Source organism: Talaromyces amestolkiae (genome assembly GCF_001896365.1).
Source record: "Talaromyces amestolkiae strain CIB chromosome Unknown scaffold1.1, whole genome shotgun sequence".
Taxonomy (NCBI): Eukaryota; Fungi; Ascomycota; class Eurotiomycetes; order Eurotiales; family Trichocomaceae; genus Talaromyces; species Talaromyces amestolkiae.
In genome coordinates, this window is record NW_024468037.1 from 1,931,975 (window position 1) to 1,949,657 (window position 17,683).

Below are 17,683 nucleotides of genomic sequence, written 5' to 3' on the forward strand. Positions count from 1 at the left end.
GCTACCAAACGCACTAGATAAATATGATAGATCATGTCCCGAGAAATTATACGGTGTTTATAGCAGACGCACTACCATTCATTTGAACTCGGAGTATCGTAGCTGCGTGATTTGCAACAGCGTTCCAATCTTGCACCTCCTCGAGTAGGCTGAGGGCGGTACAGACCGCCTCGTAATATTCCTCTGCATTGGTCAATTCATTTTGACATTCGCGCAAAAGCAGAATAGCCGAGACAAAGATATGGTAGGATAGGGTCCTGAAGCGGTCAGTAACCACCGGAAGGAAAACATGGAATAGGCATAAGTACCACTGTTTTCGCATGGAGGCTGGTTGATCCCAGTTGCGATTGATCCAGATGACGCTCATCGCTGAGCTCACACTGACGGATCTCGCCCAGTTATACTGATCAGGAGCTGACAGCCAGTGTGATTGCAGAGTGCGATGGATGCGAAGGCGGAGGTGGAGGAGTACTAAGGTGACATCGTAACGCTGCCACTTGATCCAAGGATTGGCGAGCTCGAGCTGGTGCAATTCTTCGTCCTCAAGATTAGTTTCCGGCTGAAGAAGGCGAGGGAGGCTATCTATGACTTCGGCCAGCTCATCGTCGACAGTCTTGACGGCTTTGATTGTCTCAAGGATTCCGAGGGCAAATCGAAGATTAGTACGGAAACGGTAAACTGCGGCTGCCGTTCTTGCCATGAATATATGATAGTGAACGAGATAATGCGCAGCCTCGTTTTCTCCCATTCCTTGGGCGGATGGAAGTGGCACATCGAAATCAATATCGTCGATTTCAGGCGGCCGATAGGGCAAACTTAACCTAGCAATCACTGAGTTAGCAACCCCATTTTATTGTACTTGACGAGAATATGTGCAAAAAATATTGACAACCATTCACAAATAACCAGTGTCCACCAGAGCCTGTGTTGGCCCTCTGCGCTCAAACACGAGGCAGCCGCGTCCGAATAATGGGTGTGCAAGCCAATCCTCCGCGCTATTCGTAGGGCAGAGCTCCACAGGTGCTGTCCAACCTCCACATCTCCCAAGTTGTTAAAGCATATTCCCAATGTCGCTATGGCCTGAACTGTGTGGATGTGAGGAATCCTCATGAAGTCGGCTTGATAGAGTGAAAATATAGCAGCATCGTACCAAATACGGGACATTATTCGACGGTCGAAGCCTAACTCGATATAAGTGCCTATTCTGAAATCAACAGCCATCCAAGCGAAGAGACACCTTCTGGGAGCTGTAGCTTGCTCGCTTCATCGTCATGCATCATGATAATTGCAGCCTGTTATGAGTGCCCACATTATCACATCATCAGTCATAGCCTGGAATCTAGTGGAAATGAATTATTACACTGAGAACACTGAAGTAAACAGCCGTCCATGATGGATCGGTTTCTTCTATTGCCACACCCCGTTCCATGGCAGCACTGAAGCTGTTGCACTCTTCCTGGAAGCGCGGATATTCAACAGCATAGTGTACCCACGAGTTCCAGGACTTGTCGTAGGCGATGAGCTGCTCACTACATGCAGCGCTCGGCAGAACGATGTCGTCCCAGGTTAAGACGCTGGATACTGTCCTTGTCGATTTAGCAGAAAGTATCTCCCACAATTGTGCCTCGAGGCCTTCGTCGTCATGCTCAACTTTATTACTTTGTCGCAAATGTTTCAAAGTTGACTTAGAGGCCAAATGACCCACAGTTGACTGCTGGAGCTTCGCCTGGAGCAAGTAAATCTCCTGTCGCAGTAGGTGATTCTTGTGGCTCAACTCTTCATATGTTGGTCTATCTTCATCTTTCCCTCTAGGGAGTACGTAAGTGGGGCGTGATCTTATTGGAGACGATTCAGTCCGTCACGTACGTTACTAATTTGCCTCGCACGATAACTGTTTCTCTTACGCAGGCGTCAGCATCTCCTCGTTTGATGCATGTCGAGCACGGCACCGCCTTATCGCATTTCACCTTTCTGGATGCGCAGGACCGACAGCTACGGGGAGCCCGCTGTGTCGTCCTGAGCGGAGGGTCATTCGTCCGGTACTGGGCCATTGGAACGATAGGAATTGCTCTTTGAGAGATGTCATTGGGAATGTTCAAGACCCAGACCAAGTCGGATGTTTGGTAGTTGGTCAACTATCACGTGAATTCGAGCGAATTCGGAGCCTTCGCATCTGCTACGAAACACTCGGCGAACTCGGCCGAGCTCGGTCAAGTTCCGAGGAGAGCCTGACATCTCCCCCTTCCACAATTATTGAGTAGATAAGTATGCAACAAGTCACGAAAAATCCTATATTATACCTCTAATTTCTCATAGTAATGACTCTTACCGTCCAGATGTCGTTTAATTGCTTACAAGTCGCATAATGTCTCCGGTTCAGGTCTTCCAGGGTGCCGTCATTTTCTCCAAGGATAACGAGAATCTCGATATTGTCGACTGGCTGACTGAGATAACATTCCGCGTTGAAGCTCGGTTTAACGATCCAGATTAAGCCTCATAAATATACGAGCAGGTCGTTAACGACTTTCTGCGTCAGGGGATCACGACGGCCTCTTAATACAGTTCACGACATGCTGATGCTACGAGAATTTTGGGCAATATGTGCCATGAAAAGGGACAACGTGCGTTCGTGGGTAAGTGTAATATGGATAGGCATGCACCAGCTTAGATCCAGGAAAAGAGCGCGTCTCTTTTCCTGCAGGAGACGGAGGAGTGCATCCAGCACATTCGCGGTCTACCTGGCTGCTCCAGTCCCGACGTTGCACTGATAAATCCGGTTTTGACGCCAAGGTTTGCCATCTCATGTACCCCGGAGCTACTCCAGGGTCTTGGGAATATTGTGAAGTGCGACAGCACACTAACAATTCAAAAGGATTTCAACGAGGCTCAACAGGGAATTGATGCAACGACGGAACTTTTCCCCCAGTTTGGTGGAAGTGAGGCCGACTTATGTGAGAGCTTGGGGTTATCAAGCCGGCGGAATATTCTTGCTCACTGCACCATCATGACCGATTACGAAAAGGATCGACTTCACACTCTGAGGTGTGGCATCGCACATTGCCCAATTGCTAAAATGAAAGTCGGAGGAGGATTTATGGCCGCTCCGATGCGGGATTTCCTGCGACGCGGTGTCAATATTAGACTGGGTACGGACGGCGGCGGCGGCTGGGCATCGGGAATGCTGTCTGTGATACGGCAAGTGATGATTGCATCAAACGCTCGTGAAGTCATGTCAGAAGGATAGGACAAAGCGTTAACCTTTAACGAGGTAACTTATCTAGCGACGTTGGGCGGTGCAAAGGTTCTTTGCCTTGCGGAAAAGATTGGCAGCTTCGAAGTAGGCAATGAGTTTGACGCTGTTTGGGTTAAAACAAACACAGGGTTAGAGCCAGCCATGACACCCCGGGAAACGGGCGACACGCTTAGGACAATATTTGAAAAGTACCTCATGACGGGTGATGATCGCAACGTAGCGAATGTCTATGCGAGGATGAAGAGTAGCGGGAACTGATAATCCATGAAACTGAATATGTTTATAAGCCGCGACCGGSGAGCCGTTACTTTAATATTTTAAATCTTATATGTTGCTATGATGTGCAGTGACTTGGCCTTTGAGTTTCTTACGTATAACACATAGTTATTCCGAGACGGATTTGCATCTATGCTTCGCCCAATACTTCGGGTTACTCCGTGCCTTTAATCGAAGATATTTGATGCGAGAGTGGGCCAAAAAAGGCGTTGATTGAGAGACCGGGCCCTCCGACGATCTCATGGGACGGATACAAAAATAGTGTGAAGTTGGTTGTTTTTCAGGAGTAAAGTAAATGGAAGACTAGTCAGCCAAATTACTGGTCTAGAACCTTATCTTGTACCCAGGAGGACTCACAGTAAGCACTCAATCTTCCACCTTACAGAAATGCCTCTAAATACCGGGAATCACATAAGTATAATATCCTAAGTAACCCTACAATGCATGGATTTTATTGATAGAGACAGGTTTCTCCTGAATGATTCATGTCGGCCAACGTGCAGCAGCAGCCTCCACAGGGAACGTATGCGTCAAGAACTTGTTTAGGCATTCCTCTGATTCATAGGATTACGAATTTAAATAGAGTGCAATATGTTTATAAAGTCGACGCTGTGGTTGTTTGCGCCTAGCCCTAATTTTATACCGAAAGCCAGAACTAGGGCTAATGCTTAACTCCGATGATCCGAAACGCCAAGTGGAGTGTTTAGATCGGGATAGCTGGCCTCTCCGCATTTCATCCTTCGAGACTCACCTTCAAACATTCTATTCTAATTGATGCACCGCACTCCGTACAGATCATATTCATGCAGATATATGTTTGATTGCTCCTGATAGGATTATGTGTTCTTAATTGAATACGTGCCACAATCCCTGGTTGTATGAGGCTGCGTGAAGCTATCGCAATTCGAGAGTCTCGACAAACGATCCAGAGCATAACAAAGCAGCTAGCAAATTGTCGCAATGAACGGGTATACGAAGCACGAGCTCGATGAGGATGCATTTGGGGAGAAGGAAAATGTTGGAGCTGGTCTGAAAACATTTGATGCCTTTCGTGCGTCTCCCATCTTTCTCCCATCTTTCCCTCGATGCGATTGCGCCGAGTCATTTAACCAGATGCACAATTGAATGTACAAGCTGACACCTAACCCTCTATTTTCCAGCCAAAACAAAACCCAACTTCACAACCGCATCCCGTCGCGGCGGACAATGGACCGTAATCATCTTCGCTATCTGCACATTCCTCACCTTCGGCGAGTTCGTCAACTGGTACCGCGGCACCGAAAACCAACACTTCAGCGTCGAAAAGGGCGTTTCCCGTCAACTCCAAATGAACATCGATATGGTCGTCAAAATGCCGTGCAATGATCTCCGAGTCAACGTGCAAGATGCCTCAGGCGATCACATCAAGGCCGGCGTGCTGCTGACGAAGGACGGCACGAATTGGGAGTTGTGGAATGAGAAGCTCAATCAGCAGTCGTCAAACGGCGTACCGGAATATCAAACGCTCAATGAAGAAAATGTGAAACGATTGATGGATCAGGAAGAGGATGTGCATGCCAGGCACGTCCTGTCGCATACGCGCAGGAATCCAAAGAGGAAGTTTCCCAAGACTCCTAGGTTGTCGTCAAAGTATCCCACGGATTCTTGCCGCATTTATGGCAGTTTGGAGTCGAACAAGGTCCATGGTGACTTTCATATTACGGTGTGTCCAAGCACGAACCCACTTATCAACATCAACATCAACATTATACTAACTCAAACAGGCTCGTGGACATGGTTATAACGAAGTTGGTCAACATCTAGACGTATGTCACTCCTTACCAAACCCTTTCGATAATTACAGAACTCACTGATATAATAGCACTCGAAATTCAACTTCACCCACATGGTCACCGAACTCTCCTTCGGCCCTCACTACCCATCCCTGCTTAACCCGCTCGACAAAACAGTCGCATCCACTGAAACCCACTACTACAAATTTCAATACTTCCTCAACATCGTCCCCACAATCTACGCAAAGGGCAACAACGCCGTCGAAAAGTACACCGCAAATCCAGCCAAAGCATTCAAGAAATCGCGCAACACCATTTTCACAAATCAGTATTCGGCGACTAGTCAATCGCTTTCTCTGCCTGAGAGCCCTTACAACGTACCTGGAATATTTTTCAAATACAATATTGAGCCGATATTGTTGTTTGTGAGTGAAGAGCGGGGTAGCTTTTTGGCGTTGGTGGTGAGGTTGGTAAATGTTGTTTCGGGTGTGATTGTGACGGGTGGTTGGTTGTATCAGTTGACTGGATGGGCGACGGAGGTGTTGAGACGCAGGAGACGTGGAGGGTATTCGCAGGGTGTATTGAATGGAAGGACTCATTCGGCTGAGGACGAGGAGTGATTGATTGAATCACCTTGTGCTTTTTTATTTTACATGCTCTATATGGGTTTCTTGCATATGCCTTATATCTCGACGACTTCGTGTCTTTTTCGCATGGGTTTATTTGTTTCTATATGGAGTATTTTATATGAACATTATCAATTCATCTAAACATGAACGTCTGGTTTTCGAGTAGAATTAGTATGTATATTATGTATGCAAGTATGTATGTCCAGTTGGCGGTCATAACAAAGACCATGCTTCAATGCTTTGAAAAGACAGAAATAAAGGCAAACCTAATGATGTTCAGTGGTACATGAAAAGCACTCCAAGTTCTCTCGAGCATGACATGTCACATAAAACTGATGCATAGCATACACCTTGAAAAGCATCAGAGAAACCAACATGTCGTGATCAAATCAGGCCATCCATGACAACAAAAGAAAAAGCAAGAACAGAAATAAAAAAGCAATGTGACTCGCCAAATATATGGTAGATGGAAGGGGGGTATATGATGGTACAAAAAAGGGTGTCTTTTTCTTTCTGTGCATAATACATACATCCATCAAGTGAAGGAAAAGAAAGAACCAGCAGTTCCCGACCTGGTCTATGTTGCTCATGATAGAAAAACAGACGCTTATTAAATATAGTATATTAGCATGAGATGCAAAGGGGTTGAAATCGATACACGCGGTTCAAACCCGCTTGTTTAATCCTCTTGATCTCAGTATATGATCAACTCTTCGTAATTTCATTTGTTAGATAAGCTCGTAGCTGCCGCCGCCGCGGCTAGACTTCCACTGGGATTCCTGCGCGGGAGTGCAGAACCAACGCCGTTGCTCACAGTTCCACTGTTCGATATACGCTTGTTTGCAGCAGGCTGCTGCATATTATTGTTCACACTCGACAAACGCTTTGCGGCGGGTTTGACGGGAGAGCTGCTTGTGGCTTTGTGGAATCCGAGTCCAACTTTGCCGCCTATACCGGGAGGCTCAGGTAGAGGCCTAGACGAGGGAACTCCGCTGGTTGTGAGTCGTTTCGAGACTAGGTTGCTGCTAGACAAATATGCACGCGGTCGACCGGTAGGTTTGACTCCAGTAATGAATTCGTGGTTCATGGCATCGTTGGGGTTCATTCGTCTCGCAGGATCCCATCTGAGACAGCGAGCAACAAAGTCCAAGAATGGCTCGTCGTCACATTTCAAAGACTGCCGGAGGTCCTTGGAGCTTGGCCGGCGCCGTCGACCTTTGGACGATACAGTCAAACGAGGCTTGCCTAAAGAGTCGAAAAATAGTTTTCGCCGAGTACTCTTATCAATTAAATGCTTCTCCGGTGGCCCGAAAATTTCCATGATACAGGCCAACTGTTCCTGTTCGTTCTCTCCGGGGAAGATAGGATAACCAGTATATAACTCAGCGAGGATGCATCCTAAACTCCACATATCGATCGCCATGCCGTATGACATCCCAAGGATGACCTCGGGAGAACGATAGAAACGACTCTGAATGTATGTGTAGACCTTTTCATGGTCAAAACAGCTGGATCCAAAGTCGATAGTCTTTATTTCTGATCGCATAGGATGAGCAAGGAGGATATTCTCAGGCTTCAAGTCGCAATGTATAACTCTCTTTGAATGCAAAAGCACTAAAGTGCTGAGCATTTGCTTGGTAAACTGACGGATAAGTTTCAAAGAAAATCCCTTGAAGTTATGAGCTTTGATAAACTCGTACAAGTTCATGCCAAGCAGTTCGGTTGAGATGCAAAGATGGCCACGGAAGTAGAAGCTTTGGGTGAAGTGTACGACGCTATGTTTCTTATTAGGGTCCTGGACAGGTATCGTTAGTGATAATGGCCGCGTAGCATCTGGAGCATTGATGCACTCACCCATTCCTTCAACTTCTGCAGAATGTTGACCTCGACCAAGGCTTGTTGATGGAATCTCTTCTTATTACGGATGATCTTCACGGCTACCAGTTGACCTGTTTTATGATCAACACATCGGACAACTTGACCAAAGCTACCTTTGCCCAGAACGTCCACCACTTCGTATCGGTAAGCTAAGTGATCACCAATAACGATTTGGTAGTCACCCCGCTCGTCATCGTAACCAAAGTTGGTTGCCTGCGATTTGAGGTCGCCAACGTGCTTCTTAGCCTTTTGCGTGCCACAGAAATAGATATCTTTGAAATCAATGATTTCACCTCGTTCAAAAATGTTAAGAGAAGCCATCTTGAGCGCTTGGGCTGGGCCAACGCGTTCCTTCGGACTGGCCCGACGACGCAATTCGTCCAACTCTTTCGCAGCTACCTCAAAGTCTTTCCTTTTACTGCCAAGTCTGCGCATCTCTTCGTCTGCAGCGAGCTCAACCAAGTCGACGTTAGGGTCTGCGTTACGAGGCCTTGGGCCGGCATTTGATTTAGCGGAGTTGATCATCTTGTGCACTGGTGACAAAATTGAAGATGCAGGACGGTGATTATCAGCAGTTTCTGACTCCCCAGGATCGGTAATTGCAGGACTCGGCATCGTATATGTGGTTGTTTCATTGTTGAAGCTCGATTGCTTGGTGTTCAGGCTAGACAAAGAAGACTTGCGATGATTGGACATGAAGGAGGTTTTCAGTGTTGGACTAGTTGTACGCGTTGCAACTGCAGATAAACCGTTCCACGTAGCAGATGCTGGAAGCCGAGGTGGAGGCATACTGTCATATTTTGCTGCGTTGACTTTGGTATCAGATGCCAAGATAGGCTTAGATACACTATGTCTGAGCGTTGAGGGCAGCTTGCTCTTCAATGTAGCACCACTTGCATCAGCATCCGGTGTACTTGATAGGCGGGTTCCGGTATCCGTGTTAAGTGAAAAAGCCGAAGACTGAGTCTGAGGTCTGGGACCCATCAATTTCGTACCTGGCTGAGCCATTGAATACTCCCCGCTCAAATGTTGACGCATGAAGTTGAAGTCGCTGCTCGATTTAGGTAGTGATGAGGATATATATGGAGACATATTGCGGCTCAATGAAGGCATTTCTAGAGGAACGATAGCGCTAGAGCTACTTGGTGCCCTAAAGCCTGTCGTATTGGATGTGCTGACGAGAAAGTGGGATGTGCTACTTCGAGGTAGCTGAGTTCCTTCCACTTCGTCTTCATCGTTCTTGAAAAAGGATGCCTTGGAGGCTGTCATCGGTGTACTAGGAGTCTTGGGGATATTAGTACGTGGAGGGGGTGTAGACGGATTCTGTTGATGGTTATTATTGTTGTTCAGAGCCTCAATCTTCGCAGCCATTGGGGTGCTGAGTGGCAACAAGTTCAACGGAGGAAGTTTCAATGGCTGTAAGCTCTTCCGCCCTAGAGCAGCAGATTGCTTTCCTTTGGCTTCCGGAGTCCTAGTTCCTGTCATCCATGGCGCAGCTGGTGCAGAAGACTCTGAAGTGCTGTTGACAGTCGTGGATGGTCGACTGGAATCTGAGCCGCGTGACGATTCAATGTCCAGCGGCAGACTAGATTTACGAGCACTAGTCGGAAACACGATCTCGGCTTCTGTTTTTGGCGACTCGTATGCTTTGGGAATAGCAGGCACGGGAGGTACCTCCTCTGTACCATTGTTAGAGTTCTCCATTCGTGGCTTAGGCGTGGGAAGCCGAGAAGAGGAGAATGTTTGAGACAGTCGAGGCTGCAAAGATCCGCTAGAATTACGAGCAGAATTGTAGCTAGTGTTTGAGGATAGCGACACGCCAGAGCTATAAGACTTGCGACTAGGATCGGGTGTCGTGCGGGACGAGGAGGGAGTGACACTCTTCCTCGGAATCATGGATGGTGATTGAGATGATCGTGGTCGCAGGGTCAGCACTTCTGGCGGTGCAGGTTGAGCGGTGGGTGGTGTAATAGGCACAGGAGGAGCCTGCGGCATCATTGACATTCGCTTCATTCGTCGCGCATCGGTAGGGCTAATTGTGCGTGCGCCTAAGCCTGTAGCATGAGGCATGGTTGACATCCGCTTGCTTGATGAAGACGACGACGACGGTGTATTAGTGCTGCCAGCAGCGGGTTTCACGGGGGTCAAGAGGCCATTCGTTCTGTCGCCAGCTGTAGGTGTTAATAAGGAATCCTGGGTCAGCCGTTCCCTTGACGGTGGCTGTAATGATTTGGTTTTAAGTGATCTGGCACTGGTGGTGCCAATGCTATCAGAATCATTGTTATTTGTCGAGCGCAGTCGGTAGCGTGGATCGGGTCTATTGTTATCAACACTTGCTTTGCGCATCGATAAACTAGGTCGTCGCTTCGGCATGGATTCTCCGGGGGTATCCATAGTAAAGATACCCGGGCCTACTGATTTTCTTGGAGCGCGATTCGAGACGGAGGTAGACGATGGAGGCGGGACATGGCTTTGGCGGCGAGATCTGGCAGAGGGCGCTGGGGGAGGAGGCATCGATGTGTTGATTGAAGATGTTTGGGTCTGAAACCGTGTAAGATCGCTCTGACGCCGCAACGAATTGGATCGTGCAGTCCTCGTCGTGATTGATTCGGTCGTGGACCACGGATTATTTGATCGTGTTTGTGCCTTTTTGTTCTCGTATCCAGCACCTCCATGACCTGGCAGAGGGAAATTATTCAAGCTGGGTTCATCTAGAATACTGTTGTGAAAGTCATCGAAATTGATTGGCGCTAGGAACTCGAGATTTTCCGAAGAAGACTTGTTGCTATGATGTTTGCCTGAATTGTTCATATTCGGTGTGCCGGAACTTGTAAGCGAATTGGTACTGCTAATGGATGCGTTCCTCATAGACTCCGTTGTCATATCGATTGAAGAATTCCCGGAATGTATAGATCCGGTTCCCGAGCGAGGACTATTTTTTTATTAAAAATTAATAAACGCTAGAATGATATTGAGAAATTAGGACCTTACCCTCTTGGAGCGATCGTGTTCTGTTCACGTATTGATTGCCTTCTTCTTCCTATGGCTTGAAGGCGCGGGKCTGTCACGCTTCTTGGTATTGACGGAGCTCTCTGACCTTGGACAGACGCGGAGGTAATGTTCGGAGTAGTCTTTTGTAGCCTTCGACGGCCGAAGTTATCTGTTTCAACTGCCATGAGATTAGCAATGGGTCCTTTGTAGCGGGAATCTTTCGCCTTACCTGCAGAACCTGACTCGTCATTGCGGGAGGAGTCCGACGCTCTGGAAGAATTTGTCCTCGCGCGAACATTTGTGCCGGAAGTTTGAGCCATCATGTCGAGCGTGCCAGAACCGGCACCGTCAATTCGCGTGCAGGATTATGGCCGATCACTTCGCAAATTAACACCGGGCCCAAATCCCTCGACCCCTCGGTATCAACACAAGACTCCGGAACGTGACGTGACGAGGGCGCAATCACGTAAAGTACCATCAATTCGAAGGTCGACGTTGGTCAACTATCTGGAGACCTGTTTCGGTGGCTATCTGTCCATTGCGCGGAAAATGCGAGGTTGMCCCAGGCGCTCAAGCCGTTATTCGGATAGGGTCGACAGCGACGGAAATTGGCCTTGCACCGAGACAGGTGTCAGTCAAGAAGTATGGAAAGTCGGTGAAGTGACAGACAACCGGCCCAATGTTGAGGCTCTTTGGCGCCCCTTGTGCAGATGCTGGCTCGGGTCTCAAAAAAATCACGGGAGAGAAAGAACCCACCCAGCCTGATGGGAAAGAAACAAACAAGATAAGACCTGTCCACACAGCGAGACGGAATTCGTATAGATACGCAGAGAATACAGTCAAACAAAATACATCACATAAAAAAGAAGACGACGATGGCGAAGAAAAAGGAAATGAACAACAATTGAATGTTATGGCTAGTGTTATGGGTAGGAAGTTGCTGCAGGGGAACACAGAGCGAATTGACGATGGGGGAAGGACCCTTTAGTGTGGAGCTAGTGTCTGCTTAGCCTTTGGCAGCTCTTCGTCGCTTGCTGCCCCTGGAGAGCTGTACATGGGAAAGATGTAAACCAAAGGGATTGTCTTTGATTTCTGCTGCTTGATCTATCTTGTTGGAATTCGATTTATTTGGGAGTCGGCTTCCACTTCTTGTGACTACGTATCGCTATCTATTACTCTTCAGTATGCGCTATACTACGAGTAGTACGTAGCAACTACCTGCGCTTACTCCTATTGATACTCAGTCGCTTATCGCTTATCTGAGCCATCAAGCAATCCGTTTGATGATCGCGACTCATTGGGGAAAGAATGCGTGCATCGACAGATCAGCACGACTCTATTTGGAAGTTATTCGCATCATCATCCATGGGTAGGGAAAAGGGGGCGGGGAACAGGAGAAGTAACAATGGCGGTCCGCCGCGGTTGTACTCCATCCGAAGTCGAAGCAAATTTGCCCATATCCTCCGGTAGACTCAGTCACAAGAAGACCATAGTACTCTGTTGTCGGTTGCCGTACAGCTACAGTTACAGAGCGGCAATTGTAAAATCCATTCGTGAATGTTGTGAATGGTTGGTATGATGGATCATATCTGGAGTAGCGTTGCACAAAGGCGTGTGTATGGCCGTGGGTCCACATAGCCCTTACCTCAAGGATGCTTGAGACGCGCCATCAGTCATAGTAGAAGCAGATAGGACTTCTGACTGGAATTAAATAAAGAATGAAAACGAAACAATGTACACGTTGTCATCAAGAAGGATGTTGTTGAAGAACTCCAAATAAATGTTCCGCGCTAGTCCACTTTGGTCCCCACCTCGGCGCTTTCTTCCATGTGACGCCAGACCTTCAGGCAATTGCCCTCCGCCATCATTTGCTTCATGTAGCTACATCTAATCAACAGCTGCCTTGAGTGCCCTTGGCTGTGATATGCGACCGTTCTACCTTATGTTATCGATCGACTCCCCTATCGACCCGATGTGATCCGGCCTTCAAAATGAATGAATACACTGCGGACGCCGTCGTCAATCGCGATGAGCCTATCCCGGTAGTCTCATTCGACAGTCAAAACCCATCGCAGTCCAAATTAGACAAGGCGAAATCCCGTATACCAGGACTCCGGCACACAGGCCATGGCTCAAAGGGCGACGCGCAATCAGGGTGGTCCATACAAGACCGACTCTTTTCGAAGTAGGTTGACCGCCATGTCATATTATTATTGTAGGGAAACTGACTTTGGCAGACTTCTTCAACAGGTTATCCCTTCGGAAGAACGAGACGGTGAAGATGTAGACAATGCCGACAAGCCCCCATCAAAGAGCGTCACGCGACCGCCGTTCAGCCTCCCTGTCATGACGAACAATTTCCGTCGATTCAATGCTAGGTACGAGTCAGCAATTATATCATCGTCTTACTAGTTACTGATCAAATATAGAATTGGCATCGCATTTGTCTTCCAGGCGCGAATGATACATCTCTTTGGCTGGAGATATCCAACTCAGACTTGGTCGTTCCTCGCCGTTTACTCATTCATCTGCCTCAATCCGTATCTTCTGATTGTGCTGCTACCAGCCAGTGTATTACTGTACATTATGGTCCCAGCTTTCCTTGCACGTCATCCACCTCCTCCGTCAAATTCAACTCTGGGGACGACTCCTTATTACTCGTTTGGGGGACCAGCGTTGGCACCGGCCAAGACTATCAAGCCCGCGAGCGAGACATCGAAAGACTTTTTCCGCAATATGGGAGACCTGCAAAACTCAATGGCGGACTTTTCAAATCTGCATGACGCCCTTGTTGCATCAATAGCACCCCTCACGAACTTTTCGGATGAGGCTTTATCGTCAACTGTGTTTTTGCTTTTAACTATTGTTACCGCATCCCTATTTCTGATTGCGCATCTCCTTCCGTGGCGCCTCATTTTCTTTCTTGGAGGAAATGCGGCTATTATATCCTCACACCCAACTGTACACGAATTTTTAAATCAGATTCAGAGACATAAAGAGGAACAAGTTCCTGATCAAAAGAATCAGAAACCCGCAAAAGGAGGAACAGCGCCAAAGCAACCTTCACCAATAACTCAGGTTCTAGGCCCTTTGGCAAATATCTCACTTGATTCTGCTCCGGAAGAGCGCGAAGTAGAGATTTTTGAACTACAGCATCGATCTATATCCCAATTTGCACCATCTTCCGAGTGGGAAACGCTTTTATTCTCACCTGTTCCATATGATCCTCTATCACCGAACCGCATTGCAGGAGACCGGCCGCGTAGTTGTCGCTTCTTTGAAGATGTCCAAGCTCCGTCCGGATGGACATGGAAAGGAAAGAAATGGGAGCTAGATCTCGAATGTCGCGAATGGGTCGTGGAGCGTATGATAACTGGTGTGGGATTCGAGGTTCCAGGAAATGGTACGTCCGGAAATAGTGTTGATGAGCAAATCGGAGGCTGGGTATGGGATCTACCTCAAGTAGAGACTGAAGGCTCTGTAAACGACGATGAAGTCAGTATGATGGCATACGGGGATTTACCAGACGCATCGCCATCCAATGCATCCTCGGTTGCTAAAGGCAAATCAAAGGTGCAGTCAGGTCAAGGCCGTGACTGGGACGAGACCATGCAAGCTCAAAGAGCCGGCTCATGGCGACGACGACGATGGGTCCGTGTCGTGCATCGTGTCGGTATGTCGGGTTCAGAGAAAGAATAATAATGTACCCCACAACGATAGAGCTATCATTACGCAGGCTATGATTACACGAACTGATTATGTACCATGACCATTGAATTTCTATCCATATTTTAGATGACCATGAACACTTATAATGGTAGAGTAACGCCGATTCGCCTGGTATAACGCCACAATAACAAACCACCAGCTGACAATTTGAAACAGAGTACCTATGCAGCCCGTCTTTCCTTGTATATGCGAACCCGTCTCCTTATATCACCCTCACTCTGCTGCATAGGATTTAGCTTCTTGTCCCTCACCATGGCCAAAATATTATCTCCATGACGTGCAACCAGCTTCGCAACCCATTCTTCCTCCCTTTTACTCTGTTGTCGTGGCCGGCGCTTCTTAACAGCTTCCTCTTCCCGCAACGCACGCATCTCCAATTGACGCACGAACTCCGACGCTGATGTTGACGAAGTACCCAGTCCGGCCTTTTTGTGTAGAGAGCTTATTCCATTCTCAATGTCGTTGATGGGGTCGGATAGAGGGTTTGAGCGTTTGACTTTTTGTCCAGCGACCTCGATTACATCGGCTTCCTCTTCGTTACGGCCTGAGATGACGCGCAGGATCTTGCCCGTATCGGGATCTCGTTCGACTTGGACTTCCTCGGGATCGAAGAGTGTGGTGCCATTAGGGGCGGCGGCGGTGTTGCCGGTGATGTGTAGGGTGTCAGATGTAAGTTTGTCTGCTGTGACGGCATCGACGCCGTGAGGTTTTTCGACACCGCCGGTCGGGGCGTTGAGTCGGGTCGTGAGGCCTAGACGGCGATAGTTCTGAATAAGAGTCTCATTCTTGTTCCTACATTATATCACATTAGTATAAAAGAATTATTGATAGGTTAAAGAGTCATTCTGACTTACCAGTTGTCGGCAATCAATTGATTTCCAAGGACATTAATCTTCTTATCACCATTGCGCAACAACTTGCGCTTCTTCTTGAGCTTCGGCACCTTGGCGCGGTTCTTTCTCTTCTGTAATTCGCGACCCATTATGCAGTTCTTGTTGTGGTGAGGTTGTTGCTTGATTGAATTTTTCTGCCAAAATAAAATCTGCTTTATCTTATCAGGCGGATTTGCGGGTCGTTTGCATTTTTGGGTAGGCTGGGCTTGGCATGTTTGCATCCTTAAGCATCTACAACTGAGGGCGGGTCAATACGCACAACTTCCGCCAATTATCCTGACAATTTCAGGGCAAGTATATACAATGGCTCGGCAATCGATGCTATTTTCGTGGAGGGCATGCGCCTTCTCCATGGTACTTGTTATCGCCTTATCTTCCTTTGTCTCTGCCAAATCACAAGTCCCGGACAAAGCAGCGATTGCGAGCTATGATGCGGCTCAAATTGAGGAGGAGTTGCAGGTATAATGGATCCTCCTATTTGACTTTCCATCGACCCTGACAGAGTTCAAGCATTGCCCCTTGGTTCAAGCGCTGAACGAACACAAATTAGCCTCCCGCCCAGAAACCGCAAGCTGGACATCGCAAATCTTCGCGGTGCTTTTTCCAGGGAGCCCTGCGGTCAACGCGTTGTTAGCAACACTGTATATTTCTGGACCACCGAGTAAGATAATCTGTTAGCGCTAATATATGACATCAACTCACTCAATACATAGACTTCCTCCTCGCGCTTTGTCCACCCAATATCGACCCCTCCTCCCTCTCCATCATGGTCGCCTTTGCCGTGGGAGGATTACTAGGCGATACGCTATTTCATCTACTACCAGAAATCTTCCTAGGCGAGGACTCGCCTGAACACGCTCGCTTCGTACTTGTGGAAAACAATAAGAATCTTTTACTTGGCCTAGGGATCATGGTGGGCTTCCTCACGTTTGTAGCTATGGATAAAACACTACGTATCGCGACTGGTGGAGAAGGCGGGCATGATCACAGCCATTCACACAACCATGATTCGGCAGTGGCTACGGGCTCTAGCCCTGGAAAGGGCAACAACGGCGATGTAAAGAAACGCAAAGGCAAATCTTCCAAGAGCAAGGCCGAGACCGGGGAGAAGAAGGGTGAAATCAACCCAAGTGCAAAATTGGGAGGATATCTCAACCTCATCGCCGATTTCACACACAACATCACTGATGGATTGGCTCTTTCGTCATCATTCTATGCCTCGCCGACCATTGGTGCCACCACTACGGTGGCCGTCTTCTTCCACGAGATTCCTCACGAGGTAGGCGACTTTGCGCTCTTGATTCAATCCGGATTCTCCAAGAGGAAGGCTATGGGCGCACAATTTGTGACAGCCATTGGTGCCTTTTTGGGAACCTTTATCGGTATCGCTGTGCAGGAATTTGGCGGCAATACCATGTCATCGAGTACTTCGCCCGAGATCTCCAGAGGATTATGGGGAACGGGACTGAGTTGGGGGGATATGCTGCTGCCGTTTACTGCGGGGACGTTCCTCTATGTTGGCACTGTGGCAGTGATTCCGGAATTGCTTGAGACGGGTAAAGATAAAGGAGTCGAGATTCGAAAGACGATTGCACAGTTTGCGGCAATCGCGGCAGGTGCTGGAATTATGCTTTGGTATGTTGTCTTATTTCCTGATGCGATTAGTACATTGCTAATGAGTTTCTGACAGGATCTCGTGGTCTTGATTGATCTCTGGGCGCCAGTCATACATGTGGCACTAAACATGTATCACTAAGTAGTATTAGATATTAGATATTAGACATATAGCCAAAGAGTTATCTTTGCATGCGTTATTTTCTTACACCGACCCATGGTCCTTCTATCATTTAGTAGGTGTACGTCAAAAGGAAGTGGTCTCGATCTACAGACGAGTCCACGAGTTCCGACAAAAATTCTCTCACCTTCGTTTCAATGTTCAATTTCGATGGCTTTCGGTCAATATCGGCGCATCAAACGAAAATCTCAAGATCCAGATGTCCATCTCGTATTGACACATTCCTATGCACTCAATCCCTCCAGTCATAATCGTTTTGCAACATCAAATATTTCCCGAGCCGAGAAATTTACGTGCATGCAACACGCAAGGGGCGTTCCTGTGGTATGCGACTACGTTACTAACGAAGGAGTTGTGAAAGGATAGTGAAACAACGCGTGCGATCCTTGCTTCAATTCATACATGGACGCACATAGGCGAGGTTCGGAAAGGCTGCCTTGCTCAATGTGTATGGCATATGCCGTTGC

General features: G+C 47.9%; 6 protein-coding genes across 6 annotated transcripts; 3 read left to right on the forward strand and 3 right to left on the reverse strand.

The window, feature by feature from the left end:
- Nucleotides 1-46: 46 nt before the first annotated feature.
- On the reverse strand, nt 47-748 carry BHQ10_000632 (uncharacterized protein; the record flags this gene model as incomplete). The annotated part of the gene is made up of 1 exon (XM_040878893.1): nt 47-748. One exon carries the CDS (start codon nt 746-748, stop codon nt 47-49), a length of 702 nt encoding a protein of 233 aa, XP_040729137.1.
- A 3,741-nt stretch (nt 749-4,489) lies between these two features.
- BHQ10_000633 (uncharacterized protein) lies at nt 4,490-5,921 on the forward strand (the record flags this gene model as incomplete). Its single annotated transcript, XM_040878904.1, has 4 exons — nt 4,490-4,580; nt 4,690-5,231; nt 5,293-5,334; nt 5,391-5,921. 4 exons carry the CDS (start codon nt 4,490-4,492, stop codon nt 5,919-5,921), a joined length of 1,206 nt encoding a protein of 401 aa, XP_040729138.1.
- A 730-nt stretch (nt 5,922-6,651) lies between these two features.
- On the reverse strand, nt 6,652-10,322 carry BHQ10_000634 (uncharacterized protein; the record flags this gene model as incomplete). The annotated part of the gene is made up of 2 exons (XM_040878915.1): nt 6,652-7,725; nt 7,785-10,322. 2 exons carry the CDS (start codon nt 10,320-10,322, stop codon nt 6,652-6,654), a joined length of 3,612 nt encoding a protein of 1,203 aa, XP_040729139.1.
- A 2,468-nt stretch (nt 10,323-12,790) lies between these two features.
- On the forward strand, nt 12,791-14,498 carry BHQ10_000635 (uncharacterized protein; the record flags this gene model as incomplete). The annotated part of the gene is made up of 3 exons (XM_040878926.1): nt 12,791-12,984; nt 13,037-13,177; nt 13,229-14,498. The coding sequence occupies 3 exons, from the start codon at nt 12,791-12,793 to the stop codon at nt 14,496-14,498; spliced, it is 1,605 nt and encodes a 534-aa protein (XP_040729140.1).
- Nucleotides 14,499-14,689: 191 nt separating this feature from the next.
- Nucleotides 14,690-15,510, reverse strand: BHQ10_000636 (uncharacterized protein; the record flags this gene model as incomplete). Its single annotated transcript, XM_040878937.1, has 2 exons — nt 14,690-15,320; nt 15,383-15,510. The coding sequence occupies 2 exons, from the start codon at nt 15,508-15,510 to the stop codon at nt 14,690-14,692; spliced, it is 759 nt and encodes a 252-aa protein (XP_040729141.1).
- A 214-nt stretch (nt 15,511-15,724) lies between these two features.
- BHQ10_000637 (uncharacterized protein) lies at nt 15,725-17,127 on the forward strand (the record flags this gene model as incomplete). The annotated part of the gene is made up of 4 exons (XM_040878948.1): nt 15,725-15,880; nt 15,932-16,082; nt 16,135-17,056; nt 17,112-17,127. 4 exons carry the CDS (start codon nt 15,725-15,727, stop codon nt 17,125-17,127), a joined length of 1,245 nt encoding a protein of 414 aa, XP_040729142.1.
- Between the last annotated feature and the right edge of the window lie 556 nt (nt 17,128-17,683).